Raw genomic sequence first — 22,744 nt, 5'->3', positions numbered from 1 at the left:
AAGTTGTCTCTTATTTTTAAACATAGTGGTGAAATATACTGTTTGCATTTAATTGCATGATCATATAATATAGTAATATATGTGTAGGCTACTTAGTAATTGTAATAAAAGCAATTTAGTTTAATTAAATAGTAATTTAGATCATCTAAAAATATATTCAAAATATAAATTGAATTGTTCGCAGCAAATTCCAATGGGTTTAATATGGTGCACTTAATGCACATGCTGCGAGTTATTCTATTTCAGATGCGTCATGCTGAAACGAGCTGCTAGACAGACAATGAGTGTATATAGGCTACATTTCAATTAGCACAAACGATATCAGATATCAGTGCTTTTGTGCATGAAATAAAAAATAAAAAATCTATATCTATATTGGACTGCACAAAAGGCACACAGAGAACACATATTGTTTAAAACGTGCATGTCCTTACAGATAGCCAACATCTTTTCTGATGCCAGGAAAGGTTCCCGTATCATTCTTATTTTGCTCGCGAGCGGAGTCTTCAAGCACGCCGCGCGGAACTTCAGTCGTTTTGTATTCCTCTAAATCCAGCGGACTGCTCTTATTGGTAGGTGCGAACGTTACATCACAGTGATTATGACGCGCCGTCTTCCTGCTTCCTTCAGCCGCGTCTTAAAGTGAATCTTGCTGGTACGAGCGCGCGCTCTCTCAGCCTCCTCCTGGCCGCGTGCGCTGAGACATACAGTTTTCATCTAGAGAGAGGAGCGGCGCACAAGAGCTCTTTCTCTCTTCTCATTCTCGTCTCTCTCGCTTGTCCTGAGAAATTACAATATTCATCACGGGGCGAACAACCCTGTTTATTCTCCCCTTACACTATTGCGAAGAGGCTCAATTCGCTCTCATCTTCAGAGTAAGTAACCTTGTCCTCGCGCAGCTCCAAATGCGCTCGCGCTGAGTTTTGTTCTGTACAGATGACTTTTGATGTGATGCGCTGTATCGCTTTATCTCTCGTGCTCCGGTTGGTAGCTATTACGCAGACATTAGCTCAAACTTTATCGTAAATTCGTGTCATTGTTGAGGGACTGCATCTTTATGCTATACGAAATTGGTCATAAAGTAAGTTTAAATAGGCTCTTATAATATTGATTGGAGACTTCGGAGACGCAGCGTGAAACATTTACGTTCACGTCTGAACTTGACGTTTATTCTAACTGTAAGATGTTTCTCTTTTAGTTTTTTTTTTTAACGTTTTTATTTTTTTAGCTTTTCTGTATCTTTATTGTTTTTTTCTTCTTCTTCTTCTTCTTCTTCTTCTTTTGGTCACTCGTCGGTGGTTTTTATGCCGATAGCAAATTTTCTTGCCACTTATACAGGCCTAGATGCGCTCGCTGAATGTACCTTAGGCTTATACTGAGCCTCTTGCACTGCCAGTCCAGCTTGACGCGTTACTATATCATTGTTTTCTGTCGTTACAGCCAGGTGCATCAAAGCCTTGCTTCGCCAAGAAAGATTTGCGGGTGGAGGAACATTATTTGTTTAGGACGGAATTGCCGATGATACAGTGCTGTAAAGTCTGTTTTAGATTGTGTCAAAGTTTTCAAAATCACTCATGCGGCTCAAGTAAATACAAATCTTTTACGTTTGAGGTGATATCCTTAATTACACTTTCCGAACAGAAACTTGCTGGTCACCAACTAGATGTTCTTGGTTATTTATTTATTTATTTATTTAAAATAAGCGGTGTTTTCCGCGTCTTGTGTTCAGACATAGCGTCTTCTCAGCCGAACTTTCTTTCCATGTCGACTACGTTGAACACAGGTCGCATATTTACATTTTAGGAGACAAGATGTGCGCACTGGACGCATTGGGTGGGTGTATGATGTTAAAGCTACTGAAAATGAACTGATTGTGGACTTGTTGTCTTGGTTTGTCAGATGTCTATTCAGGGACAGCAAAAGTTGTAGTTTCCCTTCTATTTCCTATATATATTATAAGTGAAGTTCTGACTTTGTTAATCGCTGCGCTTTGAAGAAAATCTTATATTAATAATGATGCTGTATGTCTTACATGGAGTCTATTACAAAATTTTACAAAAGTTCTAAAAATGAAAACAACTGCTGGTTGTTCATTTGACTGTAGCTGCTCAATGTGTTTGTCAATGTGAGGACATTATCACATTAGGCTACATTGTTTTTCTTTTCTCCATAAAATGACTTTTTTTTCTCTCCGCTTTCAATTTCTGTTCAGCAAAATAGTGCACTTTAGTCAAGCTTAGTGTGAGATGAAACAGTCTATTCAAAGTGTGTTGCATTCATATTAAAGAGAGTACATATTTGCGTTTTTTAATATGTGCCGAGAACTCACACTTTTTATCGTCTGATAAGTTGATGTTGAATGAGTGAATGACGTTGACTTCTATATCACCCGTCAACAAACTTGTAAAACGTGCAATTAGCTTTAACTAACACACTGTATTATCCACAAAAAGGGGTTAGCTTCAAATTCAGTGGATCTACCACAAGCAAATTGTTTTGGCCGAGCCAGAGTGTACTAGTGTTGTATTATGCTTGTTACAGTATTTGATGGTGGTTTCAATTTGATGAGGAAAATTAAAAACAGTTTTTATATGCCTGATACATTCTAAAAGATAATGTAATGTGTGCTTAGTTTATTTGCAAATCTCTAATGTAAAACTAATATTGCTTAACTTGTTACTCAAAACTTCTCAAAGTGAACAAAGACTTCAAGTTGTCTGTGTTAGATGTTTGATGTGTTTGGCTAAACACTGCAGTATGATTTTTAACTGGTTCGTACATGAGATTTAGATGGCAGGGTTTTTTTACCGTGTCTAACAGTTTTTTGGCATGCAGCTTTACACAGACTCAAGTGTGACGCCTCATTTTAAGTTTTGGATAGATTCTTTTAATTATTATCAAATGTTCTGAATATATATATATTGCTTTTATATATAATATGCTTTTAAGCTGTCTGTCAGTTTTTATTTAAAATACTCTAGTCCGGCATGAAGCATTTATTTAGTGCATTGTGTTTTGCTCCCAAAGACATTGGTCTATTTCAGATTGTATTTAGGATTGGGTACAAGAAACTTGGAGATATACAAAGAAAATTATTCATTGGTCCTTTTTTTTTTTTTTTTGGCCAGGTTCCCAGGGTTCTCGAGCTGTGCCCAGCTGACAGGCTTTCAAAGATGGCACAATAACAGTTCCAGTGATGCCTGACCATGAACGCTCAGCCCTCTTAAACAGACAAACCAAGAGAAGAAGAGTTGACATAGGAGTGAAGAGGACTGTTGGGCCAGCATCTGTGGTTATTACCAGAGGAAAAGCAACCTTTCTTAGTGCCATGAATCCCCACAGCTCTGAGCAGGATGTTGAGTGTTCAGTGGTGCAGCACGCAGACGGTGAGAAGTCCAACGTGCTTCGCAAGCTGTTGAAGAGGGCAAACTCTTACGAAGATGCTATGATGCCCTTTCCGGGGGCGACCATCATTTCTCAGCTTCTGAAAAACAATTTGACCAAAAATGGTGGCAGTGAACCTAATTTCCAGGGGAGCGCCCTCTCAAGCACTGGTTCAGAGATACAGCAAGAGGACGCTTGCAGCAACTCCTCACGGGGAAGCCCTCAGGGGTGCCTTTCACCATTCAATAGGCCCACGATGACCCAATTTGAAATGGAGAGGCTAACAGATGAGCATCTCAGGGCCAAACGAGCCCGCGTGGAGAATATCATCCGTGGGATGAGCCATTCTCCGAGTGTCACGCTCCGCGCAGGTGATAACGAGCGCGAGGGGGTAGCCCAGCCCCCAAGTCCTCGTGAGAACTACCGGGAAAACAAGCGCAAGCAGAAGCTGCCACAGCAGCAGCAGCAGAGTTTCCAGCAGCTCATCTCGGCCCGCAAAGAACAGAAACACGAGGAACGCCGGCAACTGAAACTGCAGCTTGAAGACATGCAGAAACAACTTCGGCAACTACAAGAGAAGTTCTACCAGATTTATGACAGCACTGACTCTGAGAATGACGAAGATGGAAACATCTCAGAAGACAGCATGCATTCCGATGGAATGGACAATTGTGCCCACGATTCTGTCCCAGATCGCTCCGACAATGAGCTGTCTGACCTGGATCCAGGGCACTTCCTGAATCGAGCACGCGCACTTCTTCGTGAGCAGACCATGATGGCAGAAAGGGACAAGCCAAAGCGCGATGGGTCACGAGGGAAGGGACCAACATCCATGCATGCAGAGGGTAAACAGTTAGCCGAGACACTAAAACAAGAGCTGAACACAGCAATGTCACAGGTAGTTGACACAGTGGTGAAGGTCTTTGCTAAGCCTCCACGCCCAGTTCCTCAGGTTTTTCCATCCCTGCAGATACCCCGTGATCGTTTTGCAGTCAACGGAGAAAACCCAAACTTCCATACTGCCAACCAGCGCTTGCAATGTTTTGGTGATGTCATCATTCCTAATCCCCTGGACACTTTTACTAGTATGCAGATGCCCAGTTCAAATGACCAAACAGAGGCCCTGCCTTTGGTAGTGAGAAAGAGCTCCTCAGATCAGACTGGGTCTCTGCCCACTCCTGGGGGTCACCACCATCCCTCACTGCACCCCTCTCCCTTATCTTCCACTATGGGCTTTAGTCCGCCCTCCTTTCGCCATCCTTTCCCCCTTCCTCTAATGGGCTACCCTTTCCAGGGCCCTTTAGGTGCCCCAACAGGGCCTTACCCCGGAAAGGACAGGTCTTCTCCTGAGTCTCTGGATCTGTCCAGAGAGACCACCAGCCTACGGACCAAGATGTCATCCAGCCACCTCAGCCACCATCGTTCCATCTCACCAACACACCCAGGGAATGAAGGCTTGTCCTTGTCCCTCATCAAGTCAGAGTGTGGAGACTTGCAGGACATGTCTGACATCTCTCCATATTCAGGAAGTACAATATCCTTTCACAAAAGAGAAAACCATATTTCCATTGCTGTCTTTTACATATTTTTATTTTTTTTATTTTTTATTATTTTTTGTTGTTGTTGAGATGTTAAAAAGAACCACACATGCATGAATGGTTAATTTTCTATTTTTAGACAATTGTAGTGAGAGTACAGCTTAAACGTCTTTTATGCCATATGTCTTGCGAGAAACAAAACTTTCAAGAAGAAACTTAATTTAAATTAATTTACATTAATTGGCCCATTTCAAAACCTGTGTTCCTCTAGTAGTCTGAAGATTAAAAAGAGATCAGTGGTTGGAGGATTTTAAGTGTGCACTATATGGAGAAGTGCTGAAAGGCCCCGCCGTGGCTAAGATACCTCCCATCTTCTCTGTTCTCACACTATCACAGGGAGACTCACAATAAAAAACCTTCTTTCATCACAGCGCATGCAAGACTTTGTACATAAATGCTCAAAGCAAATCACATTTCAAAGCCAGGAAGTAAAAGGACAAGTGGGATCCTTTGCTTATAGAGGCCATAGAAAGTTGTGTTAGAAAGATGGTAAAAGATCTCTGTCTGTGGTTATTTTAGGAGGATTTGTTCTCATTCAATGTGAAGTGAAGGAAACTTGGAAGTTAATCCAGCATAAAATGTTCAAAGTGTGGAGCTTTGTTTTTTTTTTTTTTTTTTTTTAATAATCCTTTCCCTATATTATTTCTTAGTTTACATATGTTAACTCAGAAAACAATAACATATTTCTTTATGATCATAACAAGCTTGCTGTAGGTAAAGGTACTTCCAGCACTAATAGCTGTTGCCTGACAGTAGTTCTTTCCCTTTTATCCTGTTTCTCTGGTGTGAACAGGTGTTTGCAGGTAGCTGCTTTTCTTTTATCCCCTTCCATCTTTTTAACCTTTTGCCAAATGGCTACTAGATCTTTAAAAAGCTTTGAATTAAGGCAAATTTAGCACTGAATGTCTTTATTAACGTTTAAAATTGTTCCTCCTTGTACCAAATGTGACAATGCAGTTTGGTATGAAGTATAATTATTATTATTTATTTATTTTGATAGTTAAAGATTTTTCTAATCTATCCAAATTTTTACTAAGGAAATTCCCAAATTAAATGCTCAGAGGGAGTTTCTGTAAGTATACTTGCACACCTGCACAGCTGGGACCTGAAAAACAACATCTCAATATTTGCAAAATAGGGTGTTTAATCAAATATGAATTTCTATTCAAATTCTAGAAGAAACAAGCAGCCAATTATCTTCTGCCATGGCCAGCACGATCTTCCTTGTCACGTGCTCTCTTTGCATCTCAAGAAAAATAGCCTTGTTCAGTTTCCCCCATCATTTGCATATAGAGAGACCAAACAGCTCTGGCACAAGGCTGTTGTAAGAATGGGGTGGGGGCGGGCAGCAGGTGAAGCCAGTTTGCATGTCTAATATAGTAGACGAGGACAGAGGTTCATGGATGCACTAACTCCATGCTCAAGTGCTGAGGCAGCTATTGCACGTAGATTCAGGTTTCATCAATTAAACTGCAGCAAAACTTGCTCTATAAAGACATTGCCAAAGTGGTTTGATAAAAGAGTTTCTCTATTTCAGAATCATTCTACTGGTAGTATTACAACAACTTCAATTCTATAATTTATGATTTGTACATGTTTATGTCAAAAGACTTTTAAAAGACTCTTCCAAAAATACTTTTTCAATCTGAAAATGCTCCGAACTTCCTTTTATTTTTTCTAAACAAGGGCTCAAGGCTCAGCTGTAGTACATTTGTTGCTCTAATCTTTCATATTGCCGAACAGATGTCTAGCATTAATTTATGGATTTATCATCCCTATGTCCTTTTTCTTGCTTTCTCTCCTTCCACCTGGCTATTGGATCACATTTTAGTAGTTATTGTCTCTCTTACATGCAACACGCTTAATACAAAACCAAACCTAAAAAGTCAGATGATGCACTGCATCTATGGTGGTGTTGTTTATGTAGTATCTGGCTATAAACCACAGCTGCCTAATTTTTATCCTCCCCTGAAATGCTTCATATTCATGTTTACATTATGCCCTTCAGTGACGTTGACTGTGAACGGCTTGTTCTACACACCGAGTGGGCCAGTGTTTACTCGATCTATTTTGTCATTTTGCATATTTACGTATCCTAGAAACAGCTGTAGTTTTCTTGGAAGCGACGTTAACTTGTAGGAAATGTCCGTTCGGTAAGTCAAGCCAGTCGAGTCATATTCCTGTATTGTTCCAAAGATCGGAGAATGTTTGTTTTCTTTAAACGTGAATGTCTTGAATGTTAATGGCATTGAGTAATGAGATACCTGGGATTTATGAATGCTGTTAACAGAGCAGACAGAAGTTAGAATAAGCTGAGATGATCACCGCTCTGTAAATAATGCAAAGAGATTGAACAGTGGCAGCCACGGCTTTGTTGAAGCAATTTTGTGCTCAACTGTAAATACTACTTCCTTAGCACTTTTTATATGTGATGCCCATAAAAAGAGCATCTCAGTGTGATTAATCTCTTAAAAAAGGTGTTTACCAACACTTTCTTTTAGACTCACAGCCCTCTACTGGCCTTTTATTCACTCCATTTCATGAAGATGCACTTTTGAGAAGAGGGTACACTTCTTGGGCTTTTTCTTTCTCTTGGTTCTTGAAAAACTGGACTTGTTGTGAAAAATACAGCTTGACTTCCTCCCTCTCTCTCTCTCTCAATTTTTTAAAAATTTTAAAGTACTTTATTAGCATGATTGTGTTTACATACAATATTGTCAAAGCATTAATACACAAAACAGATAATGACAAGACAAATAATAATAATAAAACAGTAACAAATAACAATAAAAATAGAATTAAAATAAGGTGCCAGGAAATGAATAAAAATAAAATAAAAACTATAATAACAATATACACTATACAATATAAAATAAAATAAGCATTTAACAAGACATTATGAACATAATCTCTCTCTCTCTCTCTCTCTCTCTCTCTCTCTCTCTCTCTCTCTCTCTCTGTCATTCACTGCTGTTATTTGCTGTATGCATTATGACAGATGGTAGGAAAGAGAGTAATGCTCTTTTGGTCTTCCCTATCAGTCTAATGGAGGTCACTTAGGGTTCTCCTCCTCTCCTCCTCTTTTGGCACAAGGAACATGTCAATCTACATACACACACCATTAATACAGAGGTGCAACGATGCACCATAGACAGTCTAATTGTGTAGTCTCTTTAAATTAGATTCATTTGTTTTTTGCTCTTGAACTACATATTTCATTAATCTCTCTATGTGTAAGTTACAAATGCACCAACTGTTAAAGCAAATAGCATTTACATAGTACAGTACTTTAGTGAATGTGAGATGAAGTGATGGTGCCATGTTTTACCGGGGGGGGGGGAGTACTGGATGAGCCTCTTAATTGACCTTGTGGGGGCCCATTGATTTAGTCCCACATGCATCTTCATTTTTGATAAATTATAAAGCCGTTAATTTGCAGAGGAAATGGCTGGGCCAGTCTGGAGCGCAGATGTGGCTAAAGCCGGCCTAACTGGCAGAGTGGGGGCCGTGCCAGGAGGCTCACGGGGTGGAGGGTTGGGGGTTGGGGGTTGGGGCTAATTGTAATCGGTAGAAGGCTCTGGTTAGCCATGGTCTCTCCTGGGACCTCCCTCAGCTGCCCTCTGTTTACCAATCTAGAGGGCACTGCCACCTCCAGATAAATAGCGTTTTTATTGGGATAAGCAGACGTTTATTGACAAATGATGCTACACTGAATGGGACTCTTTTAGGTGTTATTATGAATTCATCAGAAATACGATATTATTAAGGATAGTTAGGTGCATGCTGTTTGTCATAGAATAATTACTGCTCTGTGGTGAATCAAAAATACATTACTAAGAGTGGTACTTATGTGACTTTTTAATTTATTGTCAACATTATGGGCATTAAAAGTAAGTAGTAATTATTGCAGATATTGTTAAGTCTGGGGTGTATTACCTGTGAATGTCTTTATTTGATGACTTATTTGATGAAACAATTACAGAATTACATGTGTTCTAAAAAGATCAATTTTTCCTTGACCATCAAATTTCCAAATCCAAGAGGGGCTTTCTCCAAACCATCTGAAGAAGGCCAAGCTGATGTTCTTTTACACCCGCTACCCCAGCTCCAACATGCTGAAGATGTTCTTCTCAGACGTAAAGGTGAGCTTGCCATTGACCGTTAACTCTATGTCGTGTGAAGTAGCGCTGTCCCACTAGTCCAGATGGGTCCCGAACAGACGGCCAGCTTTACCCCCACCCCACCCCTCCACCCCCCAATTAAAGTAACTGGCCTTAATCTCCTAGAAGAGAACAACACGACATAGCGCAAGTCCCACTTTCCCTTTCACTCACTTACACTTTAATTTTAAATACTAATTATGCGATTACCTTTTTTCCTGTTTTTGCTTGTTTTTCTATCTTGTCATTATTGGATAGTGGGCATAGACAACTAGTCTCTGTCTCTGTCAACTTGTTGGGACGATAATTTCCAAGAGTTCCCATCCCCAGCCGAAACTGTTGCCGCTGACCTGTGGGAGTGGGAGACAGAAGGGTGATAAGAGCTGAGAAAATTAGAGGTTCGGCTGAAACGACAAACGAAAGCAGGAGGGGGCAAGGGAGAGGAGGGAGGAGACAACAAACAAAAAGGAGCACAACAACACAAACAAAACAATGGTGCCGATTGTCTGTTATTTACAACTTAATTTGTTGTTGATGAGTCAAGCAGGGAGCATACGGAGGAGAAATAATGTGACAGATTCAGGCCACATTATTTAAATGAGGAGAGTAGGGTCCTCTCACTCCCAGCTGCCCCTGTGCCGGGTCCAGGGTGACCATCTCATCCTCACTCACATGCTTCTGAGCCTTCTCAACCTGCCGTCAGTGTAATACTAATGGGAATGTCATTCATCATTCACCATTAGTGCTTACACTCCAATAGGTGCTGAGATAATTTAATATCTAGAATTTAATAGACATGAAATATTCAGAGAATGCATCTTAACAGTGGGACAGTCCTTCACTGAAATCCTTTGAGGTCTTCAATTCAAAAAGCTTAGTCCACTCAGATTTCAAAGAAAATGATTTCCAAATTCACATTTTCCCCATAACCTAATTTTGTGACACTTTTTTTCAAAAGAAAAAGTTAATCAAAGCCTAAAGAACCCTTAACGAAGTCCCAATTACAATTTTCCTTTTGAAAAGGCAAATCTGAACACATTAAATTAACATTTTCAAAAACAAGGTCAGTGTGCTGGAAGAGATGGTTTTTCAGGGCTGCTTAAGCAGAAGGGACAATGGGTGGCATGTGTTTGTTGGATCAACTAGTATGTATGTAAGGGAATTAAGCATAAATTACTGACTAATTACAGCAGAATAAGCCCACAAAAGTTACAGGAATTAGTGATTAAAGATGTTTGGGCACCATAATGATGGGATCTAAAAAGGAAATAATGACTGTGGGAAATAGGTTGATTCGACAACTGTTGTACTGAAATTGTTTGTAATGGGATGATTAAAAAAATAACCCTTCTGCCCTTTCTGACCAACATGACTATATAATGCCATAATTAAACAAATCTTATAGAATTATTCTACTATTAATTATTCTACTTTTAATAAAATAAAATCAGTGTGCAAACAACATGTTACATTAATGCTGAATCATTTGTGGCAACAATAAAAAAAAATGTATTGGCAATAGAATGAAATAATGTAGGTGAAATTTAAGAAGATGGATAAAAATTATAATATATAATTAAAACTTAAAATACATAATTATATAAATATATTTAATATATTATATTTAAAAATGATAATATATACTGTAATTAAAAGTTTAAATATATAATTATATAAATATATTTCATATAATGTTATATATTCATATTAAAAAATTTATATATTCATGCTTACATGTGTTTACATGTAACAGTCAATTGTTTTACAGTTAGTTAGTTGCTCAATCAGGTAAAGGAAGCTGTGAGCAGGGTTTTATGTCACCCTGTTAGGATCAAGGCATACATTTCAGCAGTACAGCTCCAGAAAGTTCAACCATAGGTCAGGGAAACTATTTTAGCCACTCAGGTTTGTCACTGGGTTGTTAGGCTCTCTTTAAAACATACAGCATACCATGTACCATTAACAGCTTGAATATCAAATAACCTACTGGGGCACTTAGCTCTTACTTCCCCCTGTTGAGCACAACTTTTCCCATATTCACATTCTAAGTGCATGCTGTGTGTATTGGATGGGCTTAAATGTATAGACCCCATATAAGTAGTGTCCCCACCAGACTGGCGAGGCATGTGTGAAAGCCTGTATTGTCCATGGCTAACAGAGGTAACGTGCAGAGTGACAGGTCAAGTCTTTCCCCGGTGTCTTGGAAAGAGGGATCTCTGTCACTAGAGGAAAAATCTTTCACAGGCCCGTGAGCAAGAGTGTGTGAAATGCTCTAGCCGAACGTACACCCTTGTTCTCTGAGTCAACTGCTGCCCGGACACATTACAGGCGACAGACTGATTTGTTTTATAAATCTATTGAGCGTGCCCACTGGATATTTAAGGTTTTTGGAGGGGGTAGAGAATAACAGGATGAAGTGTCCCATGGGAAACATTGAGTTTGGGGTTCTTAGAACTGCAGTGGAAATGATGTCAAGAGAATTTTTATTTTTTTTATTTTTTTTCTTTCTTCTATTTTTTTATTTTTTTATTTATTTTACTTAAAGGGTTAGTTCTCTCAAAAATAATATTCTGTTGTCATTTACTCACCTTCATGTCTTTCCAAACATGTATGTCTTTCTTTCCTCTGTGGAACACAAAAGGAGAAATCTGAAGAATGTTGAGGCTGCTCTTTTCCAAACAAGGAAAGTGAATGGTGACTGAGGCTCTCAGCCCTAAATTCTGCCTAAAATCTATATTTGTGTTCCATGGAAGAAAGAACTTTAACTAAAAGGGTTAGTTCACCCAAAAAAATATCTTTCTTTCTTTCTTTTGATACTTTAGAATATACTTTTGTTGATATTGCTCTTTTCCCCATACAATCAAAGTGAATAGTGACTGAGACTAACATCTACTTTTGTGAAAGAAAAAAGTAATATGGGTTTGGAACACATGAGGGCTAGTAAATGATGGCAGAATTTTTATTTTTGGGTGAACTATATTTTAAATTTAACTTGATTATCCTGTGAAAACTTGTGATATACAATACAAGACCTGACATCAGAAGTTCATAAAACATTTTTTTTAATTATTTGAAAAGTCGACTCATATTAAGAAAAATTGGAATTTGCGAGCATTTGCATTTTCATTTTTTTTTCGCAACTTATTCAGTGTTTTGTTCTGTGCATGGGGTGGCTGAGTGCTGCGAGAGCTAGACTGGTTATTTTTGTTTGACAAGCAGATGACATGATCCTTAATTGCTGAGTTGTCACGTTCCAGCAACGCGGCTTCATTGTCCTGCGAATCTCTGGTATTTCTATTCGGCAACAATGCTTTTTAAATCTCCCTTTATACAGCTCTGCCAAACGATGTCATGCGGACTTACTTTTCTGTGCTCTCCATTATGTCATCCACTAGCCATTCTCGAAAAAAAAGTCCCCCCTCTCTCACTTTTTATCCGTCTCTTCTGTGAGCCCCACTCATATGAGACAATGTCTTATGACAATGGCAGAGCCTAATCTCCATGTCAAAGCAATTTTCATTCCCCAGTGAACAGCCTGCTATCATTTTGTAATGTTTTGTTTCTTATTCTAAAAGAATTAAGAGGGTGGTCAGGGGGCTGGAGTAAGTCGTCACAGGGGCCGGGGGTCCTTATCTCAGTGTCTGAAAATTTGGACTGTGCATTTCGCTGCGCAGATCAAGCGGAAAAAAGAACCCCCTCGAGTTCAGTAGATCCTAATAGGTTTAACTTCTATTGAAACCAGGGTAACTGTGAGATCAGATAGCCTTGCCTCTTCGTTTCTTTCTTTTCTTCTTTCTTTTCAAACCTCTATTTGTGCTTGCTGTTAGGCTGAAAGAAGGTAGAGGCGACACACAGGCCAAATGTATAATTCCAGAATAGGTTAAGTGTATGTTTGAACTTTTACAGACTGATGTCTTTGGATGATGACTTAATCAAATGGTGAATTATGGGAGAAGAAACCTAGCAGTAATTATCCTCCCTTTTGGGGAAACCTATCAGCCCACCGTGGCTTCTGAGTTTGTCTCCACCTTGGGTTCGCTGCTGTGAAGTCTCGTTCAAGTCATTATCTTAAATGTGCAAGCATGGAGACAAGTTTCTACATGGTAATTACATGTACCCTCAGAAAACAAGGCCATTCTCCCCCCTCTTTGTTCTTTGTCCTTCCTCTTCTTCTTTTTTTTTTCCTCGTTCTCTCTCTCCTCAGCTGTCATCTAAACAGAGGCCTGCATGTTCTTATGGCCACAGATAGATAAGTGTTCACTGTTGGTTTTTGATTAATGCTCTTTGAGGGGTTGGAAGGGGAGGCAAAGGCAATGAAGGCTTGATGAACACCCGTAATGACAAAAAGCAGGAGACTGCATGTCAGAGAAGCCAACAGAAAAGCCAGCCGGATTTATAGCTTTTAACTTGGCTTCATTCAACTCAGCTGTCCTGTACATTCACACTTTTGGCAGCCGTAGTTTTCGCACACACATGCATGTACACACATAGCTGTGCACACACACACACACACACAAGAACCAAAGGCTGTCAAACAGGTCATTTGCTAAGGTCATAGGGCAAGTACACAGGGCAAACTGAGTCCTGTGTATTTACTGATCTAGGATCAGGTGCTCCAAATATAGCTGCGAAGGCCAGTCCTGAGCTGCCAAGCTAACCTGTTCAACTAGAGCCATTTAGCGAAAACAGCTGTCTTTAATGGCTAACTTGTTGCAATGTTTTTATTTGATTTTTTTAAATTTTTGCGCTCATTTTCACCCGTTACTTGATAATTTACTTCACATGATTATTAATGTGGGAAAAAAGCCCTGAGGCATATCAGAATTAACTCCGCTACTTGATATGTAAATTTGCTGTCACTGCATTACAGGCTATTGACACAATTATAATTTCATCTACTCGAGCCTGAACTGTTTGCATTTGTGCACAACAGCAAATATCTACACCGACCATGTAAGCCTCGTTAAAAAAAAAAAAAAAAACCCTGACCAATCTGTCTCAGCTGCCGGTATGTTTGCTTACCAATCATCCTCAAGGACAATGTGAAGTAAACACGTATGTGGAAACAAATGTCTTATCTGTTGCATTGACATTTAAGGGTCTCACAGGCTAACCAGATTAGAGGTTAGTCACACTTGAATTTATTAGTTTTCAGTGAAAATATTGAATTTTGGAGTTATTTGCAGAAAAAAAACTACCTACACAAGTGTATACATGCTGTTGTTACCTTAAGGAGGTATATCTACTTGATCTAACCAATACAATTTACTTAAGTCGGTGTAACCTAATGATGGCAGGTTTTTTGAGTTACATTAGATATTTTTTTAATGTTAACTTACAAAACATTTTTAAAGTGTAACTTGTAAACCTAAAAAATGTGCCTCATGTGGTATTAAATTAACTTGTTTTATTCAAGTCAAAAATGTTATTTAACATCACTAAATCCACTTGAATAAATTAGGTCACACCAACTAAATGAACTCCAATGGTTAGATTGGGTAGAAATCGCAGATGACCACTTTTACAGTGTACTCCCTGATTATAAAATTCATCTTGTATTTTGGCAGCAATAAATCCTACAAGTTTCTCTATTTCTCCCTTACAGTTCAATCGCTGCATCACATCTCAGCTGATCAAGTGGTTCAGTAACTTCCGTGAGTTCTACTACATCCAGATGGAAAAGTTCGCCCGACAGGCCATCAACGATGGTGTGGCAGGATCAGAAGAGCTGAGCATCAGCCGTGACTGTGAGCTTTTCCGCGCTCTCAACATGCACTACAACAAGGCGAACGATTTTGAGGTGAGCCTTCGTCCGATGGTTCTCTGAGTGTGTGTGTGTTTGTGTGTGTGTTCAGTGTATGTTTTATGCTACTAAGCAACTGCATTCACCTTATCTGGCTTCATTTTGTGACCGGGTGAGATTCACACAGCGATGCATAAGGTATTATTCTGACTCCTTTCCGTGAATGTTAGAACAGTTCAAAACATTAAAAGTAATGCAGCTAAATGATCTCTTTATATGATTAGACAATGAACGGCAAGCTGTTCATTCTACAAACCCCAACCCCCACGCCCCTGTACTCCTGGGGTGTAGAAGTGAACAAGTATTTTGCTCTTTTTTTGTCTGAAACACAGTCATGCATCTGTCTGTTTGATGAGGCAAACAGAGAGCAATGCTTCAGGCCCAAGTGTCCTTGTCAAATACAATTTGCCGAGCTCACATTTACCGCTCAGCTCACTATCAATATCTGCCCACTGGGACTATGGTCATTCAAACACTATCCTTACAACATCATCATCATTTAGCTGACTATTAGCAAAAATCTACCACCCCTCCCCCTTCCCTCCCTTTCATTTAGTTCAGGTCAATGCCAAGGTTTATTGTGATTGCAGGTACGGAGAAGGCAGTGTGCCACACCTTTGCAACCAGGAACATATTTAGGGACATGATCCATATTTTCATACATAAATGCAAGATTTGCATAGCTGTGGAAGAAAGTGCATGGCACCATGAATAAGACTGTTGTTGGAAGAGAAGTAGAACCGAGGGAGAGATTGTTTTGCATATCAAGAGCCACAAAGGCTGCGCAGGTGTACATGCAGGACTGTCTGAAAGACTTTCCCAAATGCTCATTTTCCATGCAAGGAAAACTCGATCTTTAATGCAAATTTCAGCAAGAAAGCCGGCACGGTCTGTTCCCTTTTTTCCTGTTGGGTTGGCTTGCGTGTCTTGTCTAGCGTGAGACAATATCCCACAGTAATTACATGCAGCAGCAAGAGGTCACACAACTTCAGTGTTTTTTTTTTTCTTTAACCTTTTGCGGTGCAAAGGGACACTTCATGCTGAGGCTTTTTGTACTAAATTTTCTCTTCTCCACCTGTCAGACTGAGGCATGATATTGGAACCCTCGCCGATTCAGCAAGTCGCTCTTTCTGCCAAATTTAGCATCATCAAAGTTCCACCTTGCTAGCTCCTCCTGAATGAATATACCCTCTGTTGTGCTGATCGTTTGATGTTAATCTAGTCTGTCAATGTGCACCAGTAATGTGCTTCCTCCTCCTTTGAGACTTTCTTTTTTGTAGTTAGGCCCTGTCATTTCTCTCTCTTTCCCTCTCTTTCATTCCACTTCCTTTCGCTGTTCTTGTGTCTTTCATCCTCTTCGAATGTACTCGCCCCTCTCTTTCCCATTACAAACTTTTTAATGACATAATTGTCACATTGCTCATGGTGGAATGAGCAGAGGCTGTAATTAAAGGAGCTTTATTAATTGCCTTCAATGCACTTGTGTTGTGATCACCAAGCTTGCTGTTTTCTTTCAAGTTGTTTATCCTTCATCCGGCTCCTCCTCCACCATACTGTCTAAATGCACCATCGTTTCTCTCCTAATTACTGCTCTGTTTTTCTTCGCTGGACAATGCAACAAATGAACACAATCAAGGACATTTGCATAGACAAAGCCTGAGATGTCCGAACCCTGAAAGGTTCCCAAAGCAGACGAGTTTCCTCTACTTAGTCTCTGATAGAGCTGCCAGAAATGTGTTCAAAGTGTTATCTCTTAGCTAAAGGTGTTTCTGTATGTACTAACCAGACATGATCACACCTAACAGGCCTGATTAACTGCCATTTGGGAACATTATTTGTTATCCTTCCAAGCTAAATAGTTGCATCAAAATAATTTTTTATTGAAGGAATAGTTCATCCAAAAATGATAAGTCTGTCATTATTTGTCATGGCAAACCTGTAACTTCTTACTAATTAACTGCTATAATGTGAGTCTTTTGAAGAAGAACAATAAAATATTGGGCATTATTCCCCAAAAAATCTTCCCCTCCACTGCAGCTTTTAAATCTCATTTTCCTATCCGCATATTCGAAATGGTGCATCGCATTTGGTGGCAAAAGTTTGGTGACACACGAAAACCAGTTGCGTTTTGGCCTCAGTGACATCAACACACAGGGGTAAAGCATGCGCAATCAGCGCTGAGTATTTAAATTAAGTCATTGTCATTCCTTTCCGTATAAACACGTCTCCTTTCTATGTAAATTGGCTCATTATAAATTGTGCTTCATGTACAAAACTCTGTGGTATTTGACTGGTGCAATTAACATCATGCTATTACCACCTGAGGAAAGCAGGTGGTAAACTGAATTTTATCTCTAAAATGTTTGTGTACATTTTTGGCAATCATAGCAGCAGTAGTTCATCAAATAATGATCAAATGATGAAGACGAGTGTTACAACCTGGCATGCGTATATGTAGATGTGTGGTGTAGTCAAGCGCACTTACGGCTTGTTAAAAATATGATTTAGGAGTCCGGATCACATCAGTGGAGTGATCATTTTAGTCGGCTGCATCCTCTGCTATATAGCACTCCAAACCGGAATGCAAAATTGGAAATATCACTGTGCAAACTGCATTCAGCTCAGATTTTTAGAGTACATTTGTGCTATTGCCTGATCTGCATAATTACTTTAGTAAATTTGGTGCTAAACCAGTGCAAACAGCGCACAATTCTTAGTGAATTCCCCCCAGAATTTAAAAAACTAAACACAAACACAAATTACTCTTCAGAGTTTCGGTTGAAGGGATGATTATCAGCGCATAACCATTTTATATTCTTTCTGTGGAAAGAATATGGCTTCAGCAGGCTTATGCAGCACACACGTTGCATTGCCTACATTTATGGTGATTTTTTGGTGCTTTTTATTCATTTTGGAGCCATGGTATTTATCAACTACCTTTTATTGAAAATAATCGTGATTCTCCAAATTTTCTCCTGGTGTGTTTCTTGAAAGAGATAACAGTATACCTGTTTGGAGCAACAATTTTTTATTTAATTTTTGGATGAACTATTCCTATAAAATCTCAAAAATGTGGCAGAGCACTGGATAGTAAAAGGGAACACAGAAAGCGAACACCTGTTAATTCCTGAAGCACAAAAAAGCATTGTTAGTCAAAGTGGCATTTCCTGGCCCTGCAATTGTGACATCTGGTTCTCAGAAGCCATCTTCACACTTACTGTATCACATCACAGGCACCATTGAAGAGTTCTAAGAGGGGTGGGGTCCATGGGCTCCACTGGGATAAGGAGACATTTTTATGACAGCTCTGGGAAGGTCTCATCTTTCGCCCACAAAATAGTTCAAGGCTCTTCTGTCAAACCCCCCTGAATGTCCTCCCCCTAACTTTGCCTCAGACCTGCCTTGTCATAAGTCCTCGTACCCTCCTCCCATGACCATCTGAGGAGAGCATAGAGGAGGCTTAGTCTCTCCCTCTTTCTTTGGTCCCTATTCCCTGTGATCTCTGAGCCTTTTTGAAAAAGTGTTGGTGGCCGTACAGCCACAGCACACTCACACAGACCTCCTTTGACTTCAAGAGCTTGTCTTGGTATCTTTGAGGTATTAGGTGTCCATGCCTATTCACATATTTTATGAATGAAAGTTTGGGACTTGAGTAAATTTCCATTGTTTGCTTTCCTATATTTCCCACTCATTTATTAGTACTTGTTTTGCTCCCTTAAAAAGATTGCAAGATAGCATTATCAAAAGAATACTTAAAGATAAAGTGCACTAAAGTGCAGTGGTGTCACCAAACACAATTGCAAAAATATAATTTTTTTAAATAGGTTTCCTGAACACTCCCCCTCTCTTGCATTGTATAGACAAACAGGTTGTCCCACCCCAAATTCATGCCATTGGTGGAGCCAATGATGCAGGTTGGAATGCTCAAATACTTCTCAGGGGACTCAACCAACAAATAACTTACAGTTGTCTCTGCATATTCAGCTGGGATAGGATAAAGTATTTTAACTTAAAACATTTTACACACATCACCTTTAAATATCTACAAGACAAGCAGTACCATTCTACCATTCAAAAAAGATGAATTATCAAACATCCAACATGTCCCCCTCTTACCCAGGTTTCCCTTTTCTTTTGTTTCTTCTCTCATTTTCTCATTTATGTCTGCTGCTCCTCTTGTCCATGCCTGGTGTGACCTACCCCAAAGGCCTTCATTATTAATTGTCCTTTGGAGACAGGGAAAAGTTCAAAGACTGTGCGGATGCTCCCTTTACTGTGACCGTCTATTGTCTAACATTCATCTCCCTTTACCCTTGTTCCAGGAGTGTATTATCTCCCCTGCCTCATGAGAAAAGAAGGTTATCAATAAGAGTGTAGAGAGCTGCCATCGTGGCTGCCAGGAGGTCCTGGCCTCCCAAGTCCACACACGACTCCCCACAGAGGGCTAGTTTACTGCTGTTTATCTCTGTGCTTCTAGCTTGTGCCACGCTACACTAGCACATCTTAGGAACAGGCTCTGGTTTCACTTCTTCCTCTCTCTGACCTCACTCTGACCTGCGCTGTGGTCTGCCAGCTCACCTCACGCTCCCATTATAACGCAACTCAAAGCTATGGACAATGCTACGAGATAACGGTGGATGTTTAAAGGATAAATATGTGATAACTTTAGCCTAATATTTTGGTTTTATATACTGTAACATTGTAGCATGCTATAATTTATCAACCTCTTAAATCTGATTTTCTTTCCGAACAAAAACTAAACATGACATTTGTGCTTGAAGGGAATTACAACAAAGCAATTTACTTCAGTAGATTCTGGTGGACATCTACAAGGCCACCTAGCTTATGCACATATATTTGTCCAATCATTTCCAGTTTAGATTTAAAGGTGTAGTGTAAGTTTTTCAATGTTAAAAGATTTTATCCTATCCCAGCCTAGTATGCAGAGACAATTAAAAGTACAAAATTCATAGGTTGTAAAATACATGCACAGTTATATTCAAGGTTTTTGTGCAGTCGAGCAACAGTCTTGACACAATGCATAATCAAATATTTGAAGGAAGAACATCAAATTTGCCGGATTAAACACAAATCAGTAGTCACCTTTGTTTTCCAGTGAATGTGCACCACCAGTTTTGGAGAGTTGTGGTGCACTTTGCTGTAGTCTGTTAGTCCAACTTTTCAAAAATCTAACTAGTACATATTATAGTCGGACAAAAGCATTTACATTACATTATTGTTTGAGTCCGACTGAAATCATACTTTTAAAGTGCATGTAAATGTAGTGACTGTGGTTCTGTGGTGCTGTTAAATATTGCTCTGTTTGTCTGAGCATTCAAACCACCTTGACACAGCAACATTGTTTCAACTAATGGTGTGAGTTTATGTTGAGACTACAACTGTTAATACAATCCATGGCAGATGGGGAGCATTTAGGAAATCTATAGTAACTATTTTTGCAACAAACAGTTAAAAACTTTATATTACACTAATGCAGCAGAAATTAATTGCACACTTTGAAATTGATAATGCTTCAATTACGTAAGATTTTAATCTATTGTGAACATTTTAAGCAGATGTTCCGATAGCAAAAGTATATAAATGTCCTCTCAGATGAAACATCTAAGTGGTGAATGAAACTGGAGAGAAGCCTCAAAGACATAGTCTGACTTGGTGCCCCATTGTATGGCAAGCTCACATGCAGCTGGGATGGCACCCCTCACAATAAGTGTTCTGTGGTGATCCCTGAGCCTGTCATGTGATATCGAGAGTCACTCTGGTCAGATGATGCAGACTATTGTCTTCAAGGGCTCTTGGGTCACAATCATCTTCCTCTGTCTAATTAGATCATACTGTCTTATGGACTGACACTTACAATCACGACATTTTACTGTAAAAACCAGTATATTTGTAGAATATTTTGACAAAAAATATGTCAAATTACAAATGTAAACATTAGAACAATTGCAAAAATACTACTAATAATACAGTTTTTAAAAAATACTTATAGTATACTTTCATTATTTGACAGTAAAATAACCTCCATTGGTTTAGCGTTGCGCAATTAAATTTAACAGGCTCATATTGCATATATTCAGTGTTGAATCAATTCATCATTGAAGAGCTGATTGACAGGACACTATAATGTGTTTCCTCTTTTTCACTACCGCTTTGCTATAAATGTCATGCTTAGCAGCTTGCTGTCACACTGAACTGTCCCCAGCCGAACATAATAGAGCTCTATGAAAACAAACTCCCGTCATATTAGCTTAGTTATTACCATGCTTCACGTCAGAGGAGCCCCAGTAATCTAGTTATAGGACGACACTTGGCTTCTGTTCCCAATGCGCCAACCGACAGAATAAGCCTTCACACTCGTTATGTCTTAATCGAATGCACTGTGTTGCACTTTAGGCAATCTTTTAACATTAGACAGGCTATGTTTAACATTAATCATGTTTGAAATAGGCCTAATACTTCTCCTGGAGATGAAAAATCTTCCCATTTGAGGAGATAACCATTCCGTGTTATCTGTAGTTTATTCCCATATCTCTGTTGATGAGATCACTAGCAGGGGCTGTGTGATTTCTTCTCATGCTGCTCTTGTGGGAACTGAACTTCCTTGGCGTGTTGGTTAATCATTAGTGGAGGTGACCTGGAGAAATGTACAGTACAACACATTACATCCAATGGCCTTCACTGTACTTTGCAAAGAACAGCATAATCAGTGCCATCAAATTTGCATTAAAAAAGTATTTTCTACTGTTCGTTAATAGCACAAATAGCAATAAGAAGTTGTAGTTATCTACATATTCAATGCACATTTTAAATTAATTCTATATTTATTTTTACCCTTAATGTCTGGTAATGGCAGTTCAAAGGGACTTAAAGCCAAACTGCTGTAGGCACACTATATTCCCTATTACTCAGAGAAACAGAAACAGATAATAGATAAGTGTGTGTGATGCTTTCAGGCAATGTTTTTTTTCCAAGCAAAATGACTTATTAATGGTCACTAAGTTGCACAGAGGGATCTCTGAGCCCTGTAGACTTCAGCACCAGCCAAAGGAAACTATTACACATCCAAGCTTTGATTCAGAAATCATCACAACATAAATCATTAATTTGATTTCATTATAGAACATCTTGGAAGAAAGTACTGCTAAGGGGTATTTTTGGACTAAGTACACAGAATGAACTTGACCGTGTTTCACTAACAAGCATCATATGCTCCCTGCCCTAAAGTGACATTGTGCTGCTGAATATCCACTTCCTTTAATTGCCTCTCAGCATTAAATGGTGGCTGCCATGGGCTGGAATTTTGTTGTCATGAAGGGACCTGTGACAGAACATAAACAGTTCTTTAAGTAGTTCCTAAAGGGCCTGCTAGCTCACTAGAACTCCTTCCTCCTAAAGATAAGTTTCCAGAGTGGCACAATCTGAGAAATGCCTGCCAGTGTGTGTCTTTATAGCTCTCTACAAATAGCTCTTGATGGAAAGTTATTTGACGGACACGATGGGCTTCCTTTATTCGCCCAGACTCTATCCATATTCTCCCATGTCACCTTGTGTGCAGTCTGCTCAGTGACACTACTTGTGATTATGTCATTATTTTGCACCAGGGGGTTCGAACACATCTGTAGCACTCGTGCATGGCTTTCTCCAAACCCTGGCATGTCTCCCAACCACCACCCTGTCTGTCTCTCCCTCCCTCTTCTTGTCATTAGTCTCGGTGCCAGATCCTTTCTTCAGCCAGACAAGAAAGACCCAACTCCAAGCTGCCTTTTTCCTCCTCCTGC

The 22,744-nt window shown here is 39.5% G+C and overlaps 1 protein-coding gene across 4 annotated transcripts in view; it reads left to right on the top strand.

The window, feature by feature from the left end:
* Nucleotides 1-22,744, top strand: part of LOC127410882 (prospero homeobox protein 1-like) — a 41,918-nt gene that overhangs the window by 3,122 nt on the left and 16,052 nt on the right. For 2 of the 4 annotated variants that reach the window (XM_051646110.1, XM_051646109.1), the window contains exons 2-4: nucleotides 3,129-4,920; nucleotides 9,019-9,124; nucleotides 14,748-14,942. In XM_051646110.1, coding sequence (XP_051502070.1) covers nucleotides 3,197-4,920; nucleotides 9,019-9,124; nucleotides 14,748-14,942 — 2,025 coding nt within the window. In that variant the 5' untranslated portion in view covers nucleotides 3,129-3,196. Of the gene's footprint in view, nucleotides 1-734; nucleotides 876-1,019; nucleotides 1,082-3,128; nucleotides 4,921-9,018; nucleotides 9,125-14,747; nucleotides 14,943-22,744 lie in introns of those variants that run through there. The other 2 variants (XM_051646108.1, XM_051646111.1) reach the window with 2 other exon arrangements.

Source organism: Myxocyprinus asiaticus, chromosome 20 (assembly GCF_019703515.2).
Source record: "Myxocyprinus asiaticus isolate MX2 ecotype Aquarium Trade chromosome 20, UBuf_Myxa_2, whole genome shotgun sequence".
NCBI lineage: Eukaryota > Metazoa > Chordata > Actinopteri > Cypriniformes > Catostomidae > Myxocyprinus > Myxocyprinus asiaticus.
This window is presented reverse-complemented; position numbering and strand designations above follow the sequence as displayed.